We start from the raw sequence: 20845 nt of genomic DNA on the forward strand, positions 1-20845 counted from the left end.
ACAGGAGTCTTATCTATGTGATTTGTGAACAGGGACAAAGGGATACTTATGCAGAAGTGTGACTCTTCCAGGGCAAAGAAAGTCTATATAGGTGGGTAGGTTAGCAAGGAAATTCTGCCAGCAACTGATAAGGAATGGGCTCTTTGTAGTAGCAACCAATAGTTTAGAGATTAGAGTGCAAATCCCATTCCCAGTGGATGTGCCAAGAGACGCAGCAATAAGGTCCCTTTGGGGCTAGAAGGCTTGCAGCACCTCTCAACCAGGCTCTCGCCCTTTCTTCCAGTGAAATGACAGCCACGGCTTCACTCTGGGGGCTTGCCCAAGGCAGCTTATCAAATGCCCATAAACAAAGAGAAAACAATATTGCCTGGGCCTATGGCTCCCTTATCAGGTAGACTTCAGGATTCATTTGTCATCAGCTTCCAATGGCTCAGCTGTAGACTTCTCAACCTAGGATGCGTGATCTCTAGAGAAAGCCCGTCAGATAAACTACATATTCATTCATGTCCAGCATGGACACACTTGGGATCTTGTTGGTATTCTTACTGAGTTTTTAGAGTCTTTACCCAACTAGCGAACTGTACCATGTGATCCGACGAGAATGTTTAATCAAAAGCATAAAGGTAGTGTGTATGGCTGTAGTCCAGGTAGCTATTGGGGCTGCCTCCTGGCCCCCTGTTCTCAGGCAATGCCCCCAAGAGAGAGTAAAGACAGTAAATACCGAGTAACCAATGTATCAAACGTGCGGCAGACTCCAACGTGCAAGGATGTTCCCGTGGTCCCTCCCTCTTTGCAAACTAGCGAATGCAGCGTGCCAAAGACGGCAGGCCTCTAAAGAGCACACCCTGGCAGCTAAGTGACAAGATGGTCCCGGTTTGAAGAAAAGCTTGGCCTTACCTGGAGATATGGAAGAGTCGTAAGAGCTTCTCTCTTTGCGGTTCATCTTGAAGGCTTGGATGTCTTTTTCCCTGTACGTCCCAAAGCCTTCGTAGCTCCTCCTTTTACTCCCACTCATGTCACTGTCCCACTTGTCATTCGAAGGGTTCATCTCACTGAACACGTCCAGGCTCTCCGGTCTTGTGCTGCCACCATCCCCAACACTGCCCGAGTACCTTTTTGTGCATGAGTCCACAGGCTCACCGCTCAAGTCGCCTTTGTCCTTAGCTTGCGTCCAATGCTGGGCATCAGACAGTGACAGCGTAGACAGGGTGTCCACCTCAAAGCTGTTCTTAGAGGCTTTGTGGCTGGCCTCACCGTGCTGGTGCTTCTGTTTCTCTTTATGTTTGCTCTTCTCGCTCAACAAGGGCAGCTCTTTGTCTGTGCTGCTCAGCCGCTCGCTCAGGATGTGGCTGGAGAAGCCTGTGGCTTTGCCTGCAAAGAGACCACTCAGGTTGTCGTGGGTCCCCAGGAGCCGGTCTTCCTTGTGCTTATGCTTGTGTTTGTGTTTCCTCTTGTGGAGTCGACCGCTGGACAGACTGGCACTGCCGACCTTGGGAGGATTCAGGGATGGCTGCATGTCACCGAGGCCCATGCCGACGGGGCCCTGCAGGTGTACTCCATGCTTTGCTTTATGCTTCGCTGTACCGGACATCTTCATGTGGGAGCTCGTGTGGAACTGAGGTGGTGGCACTGTCGGCCTCATGAACGGGGAAGCTGCTCCGAGCGTGTGCGACAGGTACAATGGAGCTGGGTACTGACTGTAATAACCAAGATTCATCATAGGCATTGATGTGTAAGGCATTCCATAGGGTGCATAGTAACTTCCACTGGGAATAGGGTAGCTGAACCCTTGTAAAAAAGGCACCTTTGTCATGGTGTCATTGGTTTTTGCAGGCCTACCACGCTTCTTCTTTGACTTCAAGTCTGAAGTCCTACGAAGATAGAGCAACGGGTCATACTGGATATATGGCACCGGGTAATAGTGATCAAAATTAATCCGAAAAATGCTGGGATACGGATTCTCGTGGTAAAAGGTGTAACTCCGGTGGGAGATCCTGAACACCTGGAACTTGGTGATGAGCTCTTCCAGGTCGGCTAGAAACTGGAGATCATCACGGTTTTGCAGGCTTTTCCGTTTCCTCTTGTGCTTTGGCTTCTTGAGGCTTTCGTGGGCCAGGAAGTTGTCTACAATGAGATGCTTCTGCCGGTGGCCATGCCGGTTCTTTGTGCTGGTGTCAGACGGAATGGCCTCCGGGTTGTCCAGGGAGCAGAAATCGAAAGAGTACCTCCGTCGGGATTCTGAGCTCTTCTCTGCTTGGTCAGACGTGCTATTGTTGTCTGTCCCAATGCCACTGTCGCTCGGGATCGTCTCCTCACTGTGCGACTCGCTCACAGGGGACAGTGTTATTTCCTTGAGTGACCCGATCTCGCAAAGGTGTGAAGGTGAGTTGGCCATCAGCCTGGGTGGAGACAGCTTCCAGGTTCCACTATGTATTCCCTTTTGGGTTTTGGTTGGAAGAGCACTGATGGGCTGGAGATTTGGCATAGTTTTCAACTCTGAAAAATTGGTTTCAGTGCTGGCGGGGCTCAGGCTGCCATTTGACCCACCTAACTGTGTTGAAAGTGGGTGCATAGTTGCTGGTGAAGACGCCACAAGTGACTGAAAGTTGGAAGGCACGGCTGGAACATCCGGCTGGCTAGAAACAGGCCTTGGGTGCTTGATGGCTGTTTTGGGTTCTTCGGATGGGGGTGGCAGCTCTGCTCTTGGCTTCCTGCCCCTCTTCTTGCCAATGTAGATGGTTCCCCTCTTGCTGACATTAATCTGCTTGCCCAGTTTGCTCTCAATTGCTGCTGCTGCAGGGCTGGTCTCCGGGGGAGCTTTAGCCTTCAGAGCAATATTGCTGGAGCAGGACAAGATCTGGTTCAAGATATTTTTCCTCTTGAGTGTTTTCATCTTATTGATAGTTTTGATGGTCTTCTTATCCAATACTCCAAGCTTCCCAACTTTTTTGTGAAATTTCATCTCGCTCATGGGTTTGTCCTCTCCCGGTACCAGTTGGGCCAACTTAGCTAAACTGCGTCGTCTCTTTCTTTTCTTGGTGCCAGGAAACTCCCGGCTGATGGGACTGACCGGACTGGTGGAAGTCCCCTCATGAATCGTCTCAACCGTGAGCAAAGGCTGCTTCTTTGGTCGTCCCCGCTTCTTCTTGACCGGCGTGATCACAGTAAGACTGTCTGTGTTGGTGTAGAGAGGGCTGGATGGGGTGATGGGATACGCAGACGGCGGTTCCACCATCAGTTTGTCGGAGGTGGCCATGACTGCCTCCCGAAGCATACTGGTGGGTTTGGGTTTGCTGCAAGTCCATCTCCGTTTTGCAGCAAATTTTGGATGTTGGATTTCCGGCAGCTTTCTTGATGGAGAGTGATCTGTGCATGTGGGAGTCGTCATGACCATGGATGGCTTCCGTTGCTTCGACACACCTCCCGGGACAACTTTCTCGGCACTTCCACCCGTTTCAAGGCCAATGGAGGGGGACTCGCTCTCTATCATTTTACCCAACTTAGGGACACGGGGATCTTTCTTACTTCCTTCAGGGTTGGAAAGTATCCTGTTAACTACTTCACTGCTCATAGTGATTCCAGAAGCCAGAGCTTTCTCTGGCATGATCTTTTCCACCACTGCTTTGATGGACTGTCTCTTTTTCCTTTTATGACTGGTTGGATCTAGACAGGGTGCCTTGATAGGGATAGTAATCCGGACATGACTCGAGTCATTTTCAGGATTACTGACGGAACTCACATTCTGCCTGGCTGGTGATGCCTCTTGGGCATGATCTGTGGAGTAGCCTTCCCTTTTCCCTTCTGTATTGTCAAATGCTTTCTGGGCATTCTTGACCCAGTCCAGGTCTGGGTTTGGTATGTTTTGACTTATCACATCTTTTTTACTGGACTTTTTCTTGCTGCTTATAGTAGGTGGTTCTGGGGGTTCCTTTGCTCCTCCCCCCTCTTGATCGACCAAGGGCTGAAGCCCATTGCACTCGGCAGAGCTGCTGGGTGGGGCTGGTGAGCTGTGGTTGCTTGGGGATGGAACCACACCTCCCAAAAGCAGATCTTTGCTGCTGTTGGACAACTGACTCCATGTGCTCCCTGCACTGCCTTTCTTACCCTGGGCCTTTGCAAAGGCAGCCACGGGCTCAAGAGCTGGGATCTTGCTGGTGCTTGCAGTCTCTCGGCCAGATTCTGGACTGATGAAGCAATTCTGAGTGGCAGGTCCACTGTCAGAGTTGGTGGACCAGTCCATGTGGTTCTGGCTGCTGCTTTTTTGCTGGTGCTTTGGTTTTAAGGTGTCACCGGTGAAGTCTTGTGGGAGGCCTGGGTCATAATGGAGAGCTGAGTGTTTCTGTGGCCGCTCGTAAGCCTAAAGGTGGGCGGAGTGGAGAGGGAGAGAGAGAGAAACAAAGATGAGCATGTTGGAGCTATTTACAATTTAACTTGAAAAAGCTTAATGATGTGAAAGTTGGAAACAGCCACCTTTAATTCCAGAATGCTTTATGGAGGGTTTTTCAATTGCAGTAGTAAAAATATGATGCACTGATTTTGAACATTAATAAGGATGCTTTAATCATGTCTCCCCTGCCCTCCAAATGACAGGAAACTTAACCTAATTTTGTTAAATGCAATCTGAGAATATAACCTGTTTAGAGAGAGGAGAGGACCTGAAGGTCATTGAGCTCAATGCCTATATTTTACAAATGAGGAACTTGAAACTTCAACACCAGAGTCCTGCCCAAGGTGGCAGTGTCCAGGGGAGAATCTGAGCTTCCCTATACCCTGTGGGGTTTTTTAGCCCAGTGTTGAGAGAGCTGCCTCTTATATCTGCCCTGGCTTCTCCTCAGATGCATGGCTTTCCCTTGCTGCCTCTGATTGCAGTCCATTTCTGTGTGTGCTTCATCCTGAATTTCAACATCTCTGCACTCAAACAAGTAGCTCATTAGGAAGCACTGGGAAAGGGCAAAGCAGCACACGCTGAGGAATTCAGGGGGAAGTTTGAAGACTGAGTGGGGGAAGCGGGCCGGCCAAAGGCTTGGAGAAAAAACGGAAGAGCCTTCAAACCTTTGCTGGCTCCAGGAGTGGGGCTGCGTTTGGGAGTGAGTCCTCTGAGGTGTCCTTAAGACCACATTAGGCAGCGACTGCTCTCTTGAGGAAACTCTTGGATACTCTCAAAAGGAACCTTGAGTCTCCTGAACAAATGTGCCAGGAAAAAATCATTATCATTCAAGATCACACCTCTGAACTTGTCAGCTGTGGTTTCCCCTACATTGATTTTAAATGAATGTCTTCAGACTCCGGCACCTTCCTTAGGGAAAGCAGGACCCGAGCTAGGGGCCAAGCATAACCGGTGTCTATAAAAGCATAAAGGGAACGGATAGCGAACACATCATTTGGAGGTATTAAGACTAGTTTTAATATAGAGATGCTTGAATTGTTCCAGGTAGAGTTCAAGCCACACTCCCAATACAAAGCAGCATTCCTCAAAGCTTATTATATGTCCTGTTTTACTCACAGAGTAGTAAACTTACAGCATGCATTACCCTAACATTTGCTAAGGAAGGGAAAATGTTAGTAAATTAAAGAAAGCTTTGGATAATATCGCCACTGAGAAGTATATGATGATTGGCATACTGAATTTAGGAGGCTTTAACCTGTAATATGTATCTGCCTGCCTGTCTGTCTTTCTTTCTGTCTATCTACCTACCTGTCATCATCTACCTATATTTGCCACTGATGCTTTAGGATTTATGTTTTATTTGAAAACACTTCTACGGTCCCTGTTAAGAGTCAAAGCACAGATGTCAGGAAGCATCACAGGTAAAATTTAATGGAGTAAAATTAACCAGAGTTTCCGTCATACGAGTTCCTGGAATCCCTAGGCTTAGTTTCTGCTTCCCTGATTTTATGAAACCCTGTTTATATTTCTAATACTGGACTATATTTCTTAACATGAGGGAGTCTCTTCAAGCTAAGCCTATAAGTACCCAGAAGAAAACTAAGAATTTATTGAACTTTTTGTGTACCATGTAGTTAATAGTAGCTATACCACCACATCATCAACATCTAAAGAACTAAGCCTGTCAGCCTGTCCTTTGACTCGATTTACTAAGTACTACTGTTGTGGACATAGGCTGCTATCCCATTTTTTGGGGAAATAAATATAGAAATCTTATTCACAGCATAAAATATTAAATGGCACCCACTTATCTGTTGCCTATCAGGGCTTTGTTACCTCCTCGATTACGCTTTGGCTTTTAGTTGTACACTGTGTATACTCACAGGATGGCAGGTCCACGAGAGTATTTAAAGGTAAAGTTTCCCACTCATAAGGGTGATTATATAGTTGATTACTGATCCTACAACATTTTTGATAGTGGTGGCACTTATTAAAAATTATAGTGAGACAAAAGGTGTAAGTTATTGTTTTAGACTTGAGTAAAACAGGACTTAGTGTCCCTTTCCCTTTCTTCTACCTCCTGCCACCAACCCCTCTCAGCTTTTTGAGATCAGGACACTGAAGTCACAGAGGGGCTTCACATTGATGCTGGAATCTGGTCACTGATTCCCACCACTGTTCCTCTATTGCCTCATCTTCTTATTCATCTTCCTATTTGCGGTATTTAGCGGAGTACTTACTTAACTCATATATATATCTACACACACACACACACACACATATATATATATATGTATATATTATTTATTTCAGAGAGAGGAAAGGAGAAGGAGAGAGAGAAACATCAATAATGAGTCATGATTGGCTGCCTCCTATACGCCCCCTGCTGGGGATCGAGCCTGAAACCGGGCATGTGCCCTGACTGGGAATCGAACCTTGATCTCCTGGATCCTAGGTCGATGCTCAACTGCTGAGCCCCGCCGGTTGGGCTTAATTAACTCTTTATCTTTTAATCTCAGCTGAATCCTAGGCGGCCCCCTACCTTATAGAAAAGCTCCTATTGTAGGTTTTTATAATAAAACCATGGATCTCATCTTTCTTGTACTTATCACGGTTTTTATTCCACATTCAATTGGCAGACTAACTGAATTAAAGCCTGTCTCCCTTCCTATCCTGTATACACACCATCACAGAGGTACCAAGCACAGTGCCTGGCAAGTAGAAGGCATTCAATAAACATTTATTGAATAAATAAGGGAACATACATTTTACTATGGGTATTTCATTTTGTCAACAGTGAGATTAATGACCTGGGTACTATAACATATTGTCTGCAAACATAATCACCCCCCCAGCCTAACTTTTTATGCCATTCCTTCTGCATGAACCACTGTCTATCATAAGGGTTGTGACATCTATCGCAACTCATTTGTGTCCTTTTCTCTCTCCCTTTCATAGATTGTAAGTACTTTGATGTCAGAGGCTCTCTCATTTATCTTTTTATCCTCAGTGCCTACTACAAAGCAAATCACCCAGAAAGTTCCAAATAACTGTTTGTTGAATGAATAAACAAAAGAATATCTGAGCTGCCTACTACCATGACAATATATAGCTGCACACAAAAGACAATAAACCACCCATCACTTGTTTGGCCATGGCTCATAACGAAACTGGACTGCTCAAATGTATTAGGTGTTGAACAAAGAACCTCGAATACTAAGGACTAAAGGAACTTGCAAGGTAACTCCCCTTCAGTGCAATTTTTACTGTTAGTCCCCCCACGTCTCGTTAATTGTTTCACTTTCCATTTAACTCTGCGTTTGGGGAAGGCCATGTGGCTGTCAGGAGGAGGGATTTAGTTCTCACAGTGGAAAGGTGGGGCCCGCTCACTTACACCCAGGGCAGGCCAGCTGAAAGTGATGCAGTTAAGCATGCCTGCTTCCCAGGGCTTCCATCTGGATGCTGCCTGATCCCATTGTTGCATCCTATCAGCTGCAATTTGCCCTGCTGGGCGAGCCAGGCAATCAAAGGGCAGGGTGGACAAATGCGAGGCCCAACAAAGGATCAGGAGTAATGGGGGGGAATGGTGCTTTAAACCCTGCACAGTGAAGGGGCAAAGAAGACCTAGAGGAAAGGGGGTGCTTTCTAAGGGTCTGGCAGAACAAGGCTTTCCTCTAGCAGTGGCTGATGGCTATATCCCGTTGCATTTCAAGAAATCCCACTTCTTCATCTGTCAGCCATGACATATTATACACACAATGGTGAGGCTGTCAGTTCCAATATGCCCTTCACTGAGAATTGAGCACTTACTCCATTGAGACTGAGATGGACGTGGCAAACCAGGCCCCGAGCGAGTGCAATGCTGGGGCGAGTGGGAGAAGCACTGGCTCTCCCTCCTACCCTCCTCCGGCGGTTTGGGGATGTGATTCCCTATGGGGGCCTTTGACTGGGGGCTTGAGTAACCACACAATGCAGGTTTCCACTTCCCTTCAGATTATGAACTTTTCTGAATCTTTTAAGGCCTTTATACCACCCTCAGCCCTAAGCAGGGCCATCTCCTGAAATGGTTAACAAATAAAGGAAGAACTGGTGATATTCTACATTTTGGGCCAGTTATTTTTGTGGAAAACTCTTAATACCCACTAAGCTCAGCATGTGTCTTGGCTGTACCCCCACCCCCATGAATGGACTGTTTGTGGAACTCACAGTCACTTTGAAGGTGTGGCTCACTTTTATAAGAACAGTGCTTTCCATGCACATTGAGCCCAGGCCAAATGTTCAGCAGTGAAACACCATTTTGAAAACACTGGACAGATTTCTCTCAGAAAGGCTGTGTATCTGGAAGCAAATCTTTTGGTCACGCGAGGAATTCTTTTGGGGAGTAGATCTCTTTCCCCACAAACGATGTATAAATCAGACACAATTAAATTCTGTACAAGTCAGATTTCTTTTTAAAAAGCACTTTATTTTCATTTAATTTTTAAAATGAGCATTAGCTCACTGCATAAAAACTTAAAGACCCATAAAAGTGGGAAGAAAACCAGTCTCTCAGCCTTATCTCAGGCTTATCTAAAAAGCGAGGGTTGTCTAAACGAGAGAAGATAGCAACTTGGGTCTGAGAAAAATCATATAACTCATCAAAAATGAAGTATGACTTTGTGGGAGATAAACCACTCTTTTGGGTTAGCTGTCTTCATGCTGCTTTCTGCTGACTTCAATAATTTAAATTTATTCTATGTGAGATATTTTGCTTTGCATGAGCAGAAAAAGAAGTCTGGTTATGAAGAAGAGAGGGAGCTTTAGTTCTTAATTTGGCACTTGGTGCTTCTCAGGATGTGGTACTGGGATTGCTGTACCAGAATCACCTAAGGCTCTGGTTATTAATACAGATTCCCTGGCCCGGGGTCAATCCTCTAAAGCGGAGACCAAGGAATGTGCATTTTTATATGTTCCCCAGATCATTCTTATGTACAATCAAGCTTTAAAGCCACTGATCTAATGTTTTAACACAATAATTCCTCTGGGGTGGAGCTCTTCTGTGGTTGCTATGACATTCGCAGCACTTTTTGGTGGTAAATATGCAGAGCAAACCACCATAGGCCTGTTAGGATATGCAGTTTGGCACCATGGAGCATTCCTGCTTTGCTCTCTGATCTCTTTGTAATTTAAATAGTAAGAAACTCTAACATGGCCCCTTGGTTAGGTACTCCAAGTGCACTGCAAGTCGAGGTGGATAGAAGAGTCATGATAAGGATGGATGGGAATACTGTCCTCTCAAAGGGACTAGACATGCAGGTGTTCATGACCTCCAGCCCTGGGTTTCCTATTTCCCCAATTTATACAGGCCAATCCCTAGACCTCTGGAGTACCCTGGCATTCATCCCGGAGGCTTGAAGTGAGTGCTCAAGCCTGAGCAAGAGCTGAATGTGGGAGACAAGGATGGCAACCATTAAGTGTCTAATTGAAGGTTCTCAACGCTGGCTGCATGTTAGAATCATCCAGGAAGCTTTGTAAAGTACACCATACCTGGGATCTGACGCAGACCAATTAACATTCTAAAACTGGGGCCTGAACAGTAGTACTTTTTTTCAAAGCTCTCATTTATCCCAATGAGAAGACAGAGTTGAGAACCACTGGATTATGTCAAAGACAGGGGTCTGGGTAAGGGACTAAAGAGGCTCTGATGTTATCAGGAGATGTTCCAGCTCAGTGGTTTTCAAATGTGTTCCACAGAGTCCTAGGATTTTTTAAAGACCTTTCTGGACTGTATCCAGTAGATTGGGCAAGAGGGACATTCCAGGCCATTCTTTTAACCCCCAAATGAACAGAAAAGCCTTGTAAAGGATTTCATTGAACAAAAGGGAGGTAGGGAGAGATGCTTCTGTCACCTAAGGAAAGATTTTGAAAATCACCATTTAGGCTCATGAATAGGAGGAATGCACATGCCAGCTGTCACTGAACTTACCTCTAAACATTTTCAATCCAGTTTATTCCTGCATTTGCTAATGGTAGGTATAGAGGAATGCCACCAAATACCCTCTTTGAACCAAGGCTTTATGATCCTCTGATTCCACAGAATTCCATGAATGTTTGTGTCCCTTCAAAACCCATATGTTGAAGTCCTAAACCCCAACGTGATGATCTTAGGAAGTGGGCTCTTTGGGAGTACAATGTGATTAGGTCATGAAGGTGGAACCTTTGTGAATGGGGTCAATGCTCATATAATAAAAGAGACCCCAGTGCTCTCTTGTCCTTCACTGTATGAAGACACAGAGAAGATGGCCATTCACGAACCAGGAGGCAGGCCGTCACCATTCACTGAGCTTGCTGACACCCTGACCTTAGACTTCTCAGCCTCCCAAACTGGGAGAAATAGATTGCTCTTTTTTTTTTTTTAATGTCACCCAGTCTATGGTATTCGAACTAAGACAATGGGACACAGAAAAGCTACCCAGCTTCTAAATTAAGTTTCCAATTACATATACACAGTGAATGTCTCCTCATTTCCTGTCACATGAATTGGCCTGGAAAGTCACCTTGATGTGGTTCCCACAGGAAACATTCCTTATTTGCTGTCTGGGGGCTGTGAGTGATACTAAAGTATTCCTTTTACTGGGGGTGATAACAGCTCGTGCAAAGACAGAGACCACTGTCATATGTTTCCCTGAGTACACAGTGAATCTGCATATTAAAAATGATCACCAACTTGGGTCCAGCCGTAACGGAATTAATAGGCACTAGATTTAACCTTTCTATGGAAATATAAAATTGAAAAAAATAAATAAAGCAGCTGTTTTCATGCATTAGGCAACAGACAATATAGACTGTGAATTTTTGAGAAAAAGGAAACTCATAAGGTTCCACAGTGTCCTTAGTTTTCTGCCTGGGGTATTTTTTTAAACCTGGGCACAGGGAAGTGCTGTGATTTCACTGAATGGAAGAAAAGGAGATCAGAGTTTGGGGTTCCTGAGGGGACTGGAATTTGGGGGAGAGGGTACCTGGGAAGAGGGAGCTATATAGAAAAGAAATCCTAGAAACTTATGTCTTTGGCCAAATTTTAATCTGTACTTGAGGATAAGATTCCATGAAGTCTAGCATAGACTTGCTACTAGGGGGCTATAAGAAGAGCATAGAGTCCTGAGGCCACATAATATCAGGCAATGTTGGATTTCTGACTAGCCAGAGTATGGCGGCTTTAATGACTATCTCAGATACTACGTTGATCTCCCATTACTAGTATTCATTAAGAGCAGAATGACTCTAGCTCTAGAATAAAATCTACTCTAGTTTCTCTCTAACAAAGACTAAAAAGAGTCCACAACAGGGTAAAGCTAATCTGTCAGTAAATTAACTACTTCTCAGAACAAAAGCCAAACTCTTTAAAGGAAAACAACAAAATCCAGGATCTCTGCAATGCAGTGTCCACAATGTCAGGGACACAATAAACAATTCATTTGATAAATGAAAAAAATAGGCAAATATGATCTACAACAAGGAGAGTAGATACAGATCCAAGGCCCTCAAACAGCCATGTGAAAATGTTTGGGTATTTAAAAGAAAAGATGGGCATAACTGAGGAACATAACAAAATGAAAATTCTAAATCAGAAAAAATGTAATGTCTGAAATGAAATATCATTTAATATTATGTCATTTAATAATATCCCTGGATGGGCTTAACAGCTTACAGGACATTGCAGAAGGGAAGTTCAGTGAACATGAAGAGAAGATAGTAGACATTGTCCAAACTGAGAGAAGGGAAAGAAAGATTTAAAAAACCCAGCACTTTAGTGACATATGGAAGAGTATCAAGCATTCTAACATACATATAATTAGAATCCCAGAAGTAGAGGAGAGAGAATAGTGCATGTGTAGATTCACATAGCTAAGCAGCTCAACAAATCCCGAGCAAAATAAACCCACATAAAACCCACATCTGGGCACACTGTAAACAAACTGATGAAAACCAAAGATAAAGAAACAATTTTAAAAGCAGCCAGATACATTATTTACTTAAAAAATAGTGACAAAAATAATGTCTGACTTTTCATCAATAAAAGCCAGAAGACAATGAAATAATACCTTTAAAGTACTGAAATAAAAATAAAGTCAACTTAAATTTCTATATCCTATGAAAACATCCTTCAAAAATGAAGGCAAAATAAAGATATTTTTAGATAAATAAAAACTCAGAGAATTCACTGCTGGCAGACCTGAATTGCTAGAAATGCAAAAGGAAGTTCTTTAGGCTACAGGGAAATACCAGGTGGAAATTTAGATCTACATGACCAAATGAAGAATGTGGAAATGGCAAATGTGTGGGCATATATACAACTGTATTCTTGGTCTTAAGATCTTCAAATGCCAACTGACTGCTTAAAACAGAAATAATAACAATGTATCATGTAGCTTATGACATTTGTAGAAATAAAATGTACAACAATAAAAAAGAGCAAGAGGCTGATATTTGTAAGGTGCTTACATTTGAAGGGATATAATATTAGTTCTAAGTAGACTGAGATACTTTAAAGATGAATATTGTAATTTCTAAAAGTAATAGTGGTATATCTAAAATGCCATCAGAAGGAAACAAGAATACAAAAAAAAATAGCTTACTGAATCCAAAAGAAGGCAGAAAATGAGAAAAAGAATGAAGATAGATGGGACAAATAGAAAATACACAGTAAGATGGTCAACTTAAACTCAGTGACACCAGTAATTACATTAACTATCTATATACTAGACGCTCTAAAACAAAACAGCAACAACAAAAGCAGGGGGTAAGTTGTCAGACTGAATTAAGAAGTAAGACCCAACTGTATGGTGTTTACAAGAGATACACTTTAAATATAAAGACTCAGATGGTGTAAAAGTGAAAGGATGAAACAAGATATACCACAGGACACGAAGCATGAGAACGCTGGACTGACTAAATTAATATAATGCAAAACAGGCTTCAGAACAAACAGGCCTACCAGGAATAATTTAGGGACATTTCAAAATGATAAGAGTCAATTCATCAAGAAGAGACCATAATCCTACATTTGTTTGCACCTCATAACAGGACTTCATATATATGAAACAAAAACTAAGAGAATTGAAGGAAGAGAGACAACTCGGCAATTAAAGGGATTTGAGCACTCCTCTCCTGGTAACTTCTAGAACAAATTGATTAACAAAAAAAAGGCGAAAAATTATACAAACGATTTGAACAATACTCTCAACCAAATTAACTTCACCCAGTTGCAAAATACCTTCACCGAAATATGTTGGGTCACAAAGCAAGCAGAAACGACCAGTGGGCATGTGTCAATGTCCTCAAACATTATTTGTCATCAGGGAAATGCTGACTAAAACCACAATGAGATATTACTACATATCTAGTAGGATGGCTGATATTACAAAGATAAAGGAACAACAACAAACAAGTGTTGATAAAGACATGGGGAAGCTGAAACCCATTGCATGAGGGAATGCAAAATGGTAGCACTTTGGCAGATATTCCGACTATGCCTTTTAAAGCTAAACATACCCTCTGACCCGGCAATTCCACTGATGCGTGTTTACCCAAGACAGGTGAAAACATGCATGCACAAGCAGACTTTTATAGAGACTTCAGAACAGCTCATTTAGAGGAGAAATCACCAGGAAACAGCTCAAACATCCATCAACGGTGGAGCACACAAACTCTTGAATAAGAACAAAGGATGGGCATATAACGCACGCACAAGACCATGCTGTGTGAGAGAAACCAGAGCCCCCAAAGTACATACTGTAGGATTCAATTTATATGAAGTCCTAGAACAGCTAAAACTAATCTGCTATGAGAGAAATCAGAAAAGTGGTTACTTATAGGGTGAGGTGGGATGGAAAGGCTCAGGAAGGAGGTCTCTGGGGGCAATAAACATGTTTTGCACCCTAATAGGAATCTGAGTTACATAGCTGTATACATTTGCCAAAACTCTTTTAACTGTAAACTTAAGATCTATATATTTCATTATATGTAAATTTTACCTCAATTATATAAAAAAGGAGAGGAAATGCATCAAACAATAGTTACTAATAACCCCCTAGATCCAACACACACACACACACATCCAAACCACTCTGCCATACTTAGGGACATTTTTTTCCCAATGAACACCTAAGGCAGCCAGAAACTCATTGTCTCCCTTCCCCCAGTCTCCATTTTCCTCCCTGCACAGGAACGGCTGACTGAGCTGATCCCCAAACAATGGAGCCTGAATCACAGAGGCAGGTGCTTGTGGCTTCTGCAGGGCCCATCTTGCCTTTTCTGGTTCTTGGCGGCATCCCTGACCTGGCACAACAGGTAGAGAGGTGAGGCCCACCTCCACGCCAGCCACAGATCCACCTCGTTTGAGGTAAGGAAGGAAGCTTGACAAGAACCTGCTCACAAATCAAAGATAATGCTGCCCCGCCTCCTCGGTAAATCATGTGAGATCCATCTGGGTAATGACTCCTCCAGTGTAATTCCCTATTAAGAGGCTTTATCTGGAGAGATAAGCAGCTGGTTTCCGTGTCACTAATTGCTGTCTGCTGTGATTTTAAAACATCTGCACCATTGTGCTCTTCATTTTCATATTCTAATCACCCTGAAACTTGAAAAAGGTACATCATTGATTGTTTCTATGGGTTAATTAGTACACAGTCTCCTTGTAGAGACAATTTAGGGGCAGCCAGAACCTCAATCAGGAAGTTTGTTTTAAAAATTAATAACATCGGCAGTGGCTGGAGGGACTGTCGTGTTCAGGGACATAGCAGGACTCTCCTGGTAGGAAAGCCACCCTTTGTTATGCTGTACAGAGGGGGATGCCAGCAGGGCAGGGGGCAAGAGAGTGGGGAGTAGTGGCAAGATGGATGCAGGGACACAGGACCTGGCTTGGTCCCCAGTGGACATGACCACTGTCTCTGCTGCCTTCCTCCCCTGCTGTCTTCCTCCCCCTCTTCCAACTAGCCAGAGTCCCTTTCCCTGTCAGCACAAATCAGGACTTTGATGAGGACTGACCAAAATATCTGGAGGTGAGTGGAATTTGTCAAAGCAATAAGAGCGTGGGAGATCATTTCATACTTGCATTGTGCCTCTCCCCACCTCAACAATGGGAGGCGGGTGAAGAGAGGGGACTGGAGTATAAATGAAAAAGCTGGACCACATAGCACAGTGACATTGGAACCCATCCCTTCTTAAACTTAAATTGCACATGATTCACCTGGGGATCCTGTGAAAATGCAGATTCTGATAGAGGAGGTCTGTGGTGGGGCCGGCATTCTGCATTTCTACAGGCTCCCAAGTGCAGTCCAAGGTCAACCATTTGAGATGCACTGGCCCAGGCCCTCTTTTGCAAGCCCTCCACCCATGTCACTATTCCTGAGATCCAAGGGTTGGGAGGGAGGCTTGGGTTCTGTGCTGGGGTTTGAATCCCAGCTCCATAATTAAGGGGACTAGCCACATGACCTCTGCATCTTAGCTTCCTCTTTGGGAAAGTAATAGCAGTGCTCACATCCAAGGGAAGTTGGAAGGATTAGAAGCTGATGAGAGTAAAGTATTTAACACAGTGCCTGTCCCAGAGTAGTCAATGTATAAATATAGCTATTACACTTATGCATTTGTCAGTAAACCGCTCTTCTGAAAAGCAACATCCACCAGAAATAGGGGATGGGGCAGATCCATTAACCAGGGAGAGTCCCACTTAAGTTCAGATGGTGGTTTCTTGCCTATGAACCATTCAGAGGGCCTGGTGGCCACAGTCTGTGGCTGCTCCCACCCTCAACCTAGCCCAATGTTCAGAGCTCAAGGTCTTTCTTCATGGTCTCCTGGGAGCTACTTGAAGATATGCAGTACTGGGAGCTCACTTCTGCACAAAATGCATTCTTCTTTCTATGAGAGTGCTTTCCTACCTTTCCTATTTTGCGCTGAAGTCTATCTGCCCTTGGAGAGTTCTGGCAAGCAGAAAGACAAGCATCCCTGCATGTGTTGGCCTCAATCCGAGGACCAGGCCCCTGCAAGACAGAGAATGCACCCTTGGAAGGGAGTTCCCAGTCCGCCCTCCCACCCAGCAGTCCTTAGCAGACTTCAAGGGGCTTTTTCCCTGTGGGTCTGGAAATGTGCTATTGTTAGGGGAAAACATGATGAAAACTGGACTTTCAATTGTGTGGATACAAATAAAAAAATAGCCTCTCAGCAGAAGATCTGGAAGTCGACTTAAGGAAATGCAGAGTAAGAGAGAAAATAGTGTGGAGAGGCAGGGAGGCCACTTCAGAGGCAGCCATGGAGCTAGCTTGCAAGGGCTAATTGGAGAGTAGCAGTCACTGCATCCTTCCAGAAGGGACACGAGGGCTCCTGATTGAGCTATTCGGGTGAGAGGGCCTGCTAACTCAGATCCTCACTAATAGCACCAGCTTTGCTCTCCCTGCCCAAGCTTCTCTAGGCCCCAGCTGGGTGGTGGGAGCCCTGGGGGACAGAGCGAAAATACAAACACAGTCCTGGCCTCCAACACATTCTACAGCCAAGGCACTGAGCAACCACTGAAGACTCATCCTAACGCGGAACAGCTATGGAGCAACAGGTTTTAAAACTTTGTGAGCTCTTCTCTGTGGATTAGTTTTCTTTCCACTCCCTCAAAAGAGAAAGACACAGAACATGTTCTTGCCTCTTCTTTGAGAATCAGTAGCCTAGGTAAAATGGCACACGACTGGGGTGGAGCATTAAGGTCTGAATGTCGTATCTGTAAGAGGTGTAAAGCCTTAAGCTCATGGGGAGGCTAAAGAAAGCTGAATGAATGAGGGGGGTGCGTAGGTAATCTGGCCAAACGCAGGGCATTTTCCAAACCTGCCTGAGGACAAGAATCACCAGTGGCCTCTGTAAATACACAGCCGGCCAGGCCTCTCTGCTGCAAGCTCAGAGTCATGATTCTGGGCTGGGGTCCAGAGATGCCTGCTTCAGTCGAGTTTGGTAAACACTTGGTAACGTAAGGTTTCTCCATGGAAAGGGAGTTAAATGTTCAGTGTTGTTCTAGGGGGTGGGGGGTGGCAGAGAGACAGTACGAGGTCAGTCAGGCTAGAATGAGCAGGAAAGGGCTGAAAGGTTAAGGCCAGAGAGTCCATCTAGCTTTCGCTTATTAGAGGGGGGGAAAAAAAAATTGATGGGAGAGGGTGGAGGGAAAAAGTATTTTTTTCCTCTTTACCTCATGTTTCCTTTTTGCCTTTTTATAAATGCTTTTTACTGCAAAACTGGTGCTTTTTGCCATTAGAGCTAAAATAACCGTTGATTATAAATTGAGTCTAAAATGTCATGAGGATGCTGAATTCGCCTGAAAATCCAGCTTTTAAAACTTCCCATAAACACTGCAAACTGCAGGCATTTGGGGCTTCATTCATTTGGCATGAGATGCATCTGGAAGGCGACACTTACTTCCAAAGGCCAAGCAGACAGAGCAAGGACATGGGAGATGGCCTCGTGGGTCAGGGCTGAGAGTGGGATTCACACCTGCCCCTGTGGTGTTGCAGAAACAAGTTCATGTCCTGAGTGGGCATAAGGATGTACCTGGTGCACAGTCCTGTTGGTGGTCCCCATGTCAACCTGTGTTGACTGCCCCCAGAATCTCCTAATTAATCTGTGCTCCTTAACTTTCTCCATAAGGCTTCCTGATGGTAGCATGGTGTCTGTCACTTGTGGGTTGTCTTCTATTTTTCTCTGAGAGGCAGTGCAGCAGACATGTGTAGCAGCTAGGGGCACAGACTCTTGAGCTAGGATGAGTTGGTTCAAATCTTAGCTGAGTCCAAATCTTACTGTGTGACCTTGGGCAAGTTGCTTAACCTCTCTGTGCCCAGTTTTTGTACTTGTAATACAATAATAATAATACATTTACCCTCTAAGGTCAATAGGCAAACCAAATATGTCAATCTATGTAAAGCACTTGGACCAGTGCCTGGCGCACAGTCAGGGCTATGCCAGTGCTCACTATGCGATGGAGAATCCCAAGGGCATGCTCAGGCTCAGGAACTGGGAGGGCCTAAATTCAAATCCCAGCTTTGCCTCTTACTACCATGTGACCTAGGACTTCTTTCTTATCTTCTTCACACTTAAAATGGGATAAATAACAGCCTGTCTCATAGTGTTGTTTTAAGAATGAAACAAGACAACATTGGTAAAATGTATTCACAGAACACATCGTTAGTGTTCAACAAATGTAGGTCATTAACATTAGAATTGTATGACTATTAATTATTGGTCTCACCACCCATCAGAAAAGCAGTTCCTTAGTAAGTAGGATCAGGGAACACTGTACCTTCACCCTTAGTTATCCTCACATTTATCTACATCCCTTTGACAAGTGTTCTGGCTCAAATTCCTGAGATGTGTTGCCAGGTCTGGGAGGAGGTCTCTGATGACCAGAGTCACACTCACTAGTTTTAAGGAGAATCCATCCCAAGCAAACTCACTGGCCATGATTCTGGGAAGTTATTCTGAGCCAAGTGGCTTGGGGCCTTGGTCTTCACAGCTCTACCTGGTGCCTTCCTAGAGCACAAATATCTTACAGTGTTCATTGACTGTGTACAAGTTATAAATTGGACACAGACTCTCCTCTTTGTCTTTGTCATGATTTAGCTTCTTACAGGTTTTAAGTTCTTTCTGCACCAGAGCAGCAAAAGCCAGACATTGTACAGAGTTCTTGTTGGGGTGCTTTGTGGTGGGGGTGCTGCCATGCTATAAAGTCATGGGGACAAGATGCACCACATATTATCTATAATGAGTGCTGGGGCCCGTCTGTGGGCAATGGGCACCACTGAACGGTGATGGGGAAGTCTGGATGTGGGCTGAAATTCTCCGTCTACATTAGGTCAAAGCCTGGTGCACCTAACTATTCATTCTGGAGTCATTCATTAAGCAAACGTATAGTTGGTCAAACTACAGAAGAGGCATGGTGCTCTTACAGTTACAGAATCTTAGAGTTGAAGGGATGTTGGAGACTCTCTTCTCCTTTGCAGATGAAGACATGGAGTTTCAGAAGACTAATGCATTGTTCAAGTTCATGTGGATAATCAAGGCTAGAGTTAGTCCACAGTCTCCTGACTCCGCCTCCAGCTGGTCCTTCTACTTCCCTTGTGAAAGCCCCCTCTGTAAGGAGATAGGTGCAAGGAACTGTAATGAAACCCTCCGGCCTGACATTACTCTCTGGATACCTGAAAGCCCATGCACTTTGCTGAGCCTTTTTCCACTTGCTGACCTGCCCCATAGCTCTGAATTCTTGAACCCACCTCCAAGGTGAGGCTGACCTGACGCTTCTTCCTCAGCTTGGCTGCTGGACTATCTCCTTCAGAACTTGGGCCTGCCTTTCTCTTAGCTCCTTGTCAACTTTGATTAGAGATCTTGGCCTTGATCATTCCACTTTCTCCTTAAGCAGGTTCCTTCTCAGACACCTGCCTCACCAATTCCTTCTGTTACAGCAGTCACCCCATGGACCTCCTTCCCTGGACCACTTGCTTAATCATGTTTCAGGCTGGGTAATTCTGAGATGGTTTTCAGAAATTCCCTGCATCCAAGAAGGGAGAGGGGCTGTGGGAGCCAGGAGAACCTCTCAGGGACCTGCCATTCACTTCCTGATAATATGGCATTAACCATCAGGTCAAAATCATACAGTGAAAACCTTTCTTCTGTGACTTTGCAGACACTTAACTGTGTTGGGTCTTTTTCTTCCTGCCTTTGTGGATTATGCACCAAGGTATAAGGTATTTAAAAACAAAGACACATCCCATTTGCAGCTACAGGTCCTTCTGTAACATCTACATTCAGACTGATGTCTCAGCCTCGCCTCTTCCTCATTCTAATGCTCCAACAACTCCCTACTTCCCAGGCCAGGATCTTAATTTTATTTTGTCTTTATTTAATTAACCTGGGTTTTAGTTTTCACTCAACTCTTAAGTAGTGGTGTGACCCTGGGCAAGTAACTAATCCTCTGTGCATCCACCTTTCTTTCTGTAATAGGGCAATGATCACCTCAGGCCTGCTTGCTTCTCCAGGTTGCCCTGAGGATCTAATGGATGTGAAAACATTTTGGAAACCATAAAGCACTATATAAATGCAAGTTATAGCGGTTGTTTGTTATTGCTTGGTTGAGAACTCTTCTAACGATTTTGAAAAGCCAAGAATGCTGAACACACTCCCTGTACAATCAGCATGAGATACAGGCAGAAGTTAGGATAAGTTTTAAAATAATTTTTAAAAATCAAATTATTTCTATACACTTCCTAAGGACTCCTAACCCCCACACCCCTCTTTCTCTATCTCAGCTGAAGGGGAGGGTAGAAGGAAGAGGAAGGGAATGGAAAACAAAAACAACAGCCTTCCCCACTCTGGCAATAAACTTCTAGCTCTAAAGCAGGTTTTATTTAGTGTGCCATAAAAACAGTCATTTCTCCTATCATAAAAGGAGCCTGACTA

At 44.4% G+C, this 20845-nt stretch overlaps 1 protein-coding gene across 2 annotated transcripts in view; it reads right to left on the reverse strand.

The window, feature by feature from the left end:
• The window catches only part of SETBP1 (SET binding protein 1), a 338312-nt gene that overhangs the window by 96821 nt on the left and 220646 nt on the right, over positions 1-20845 (reverse strand). For both annotated transcript variants that reach the window (XM_081150041.1, XM_081150042.1), the window contains exon 4: positions 898-4357. In XM_081150041.1, coding sequence (XP_081006167.1) covers positions 898-4357 — 3460 coding nt within the window. The remainder of the gene's footprint in view (positions 1-897; positions 4358-20845) is intronic.

This window comes from Miniopterus schreibersii, assembly GCF_964146895.1.
Source record: "Miniopterus schreibersii genome assembly, chromosome: 10".
NCBI classification, from domain to species: Eukaryota; Metazoa; Chordata; class Mammalia; order Chiroptera; family Miniopteridae; genus Miniopterus; species Miniopterus schreibersii.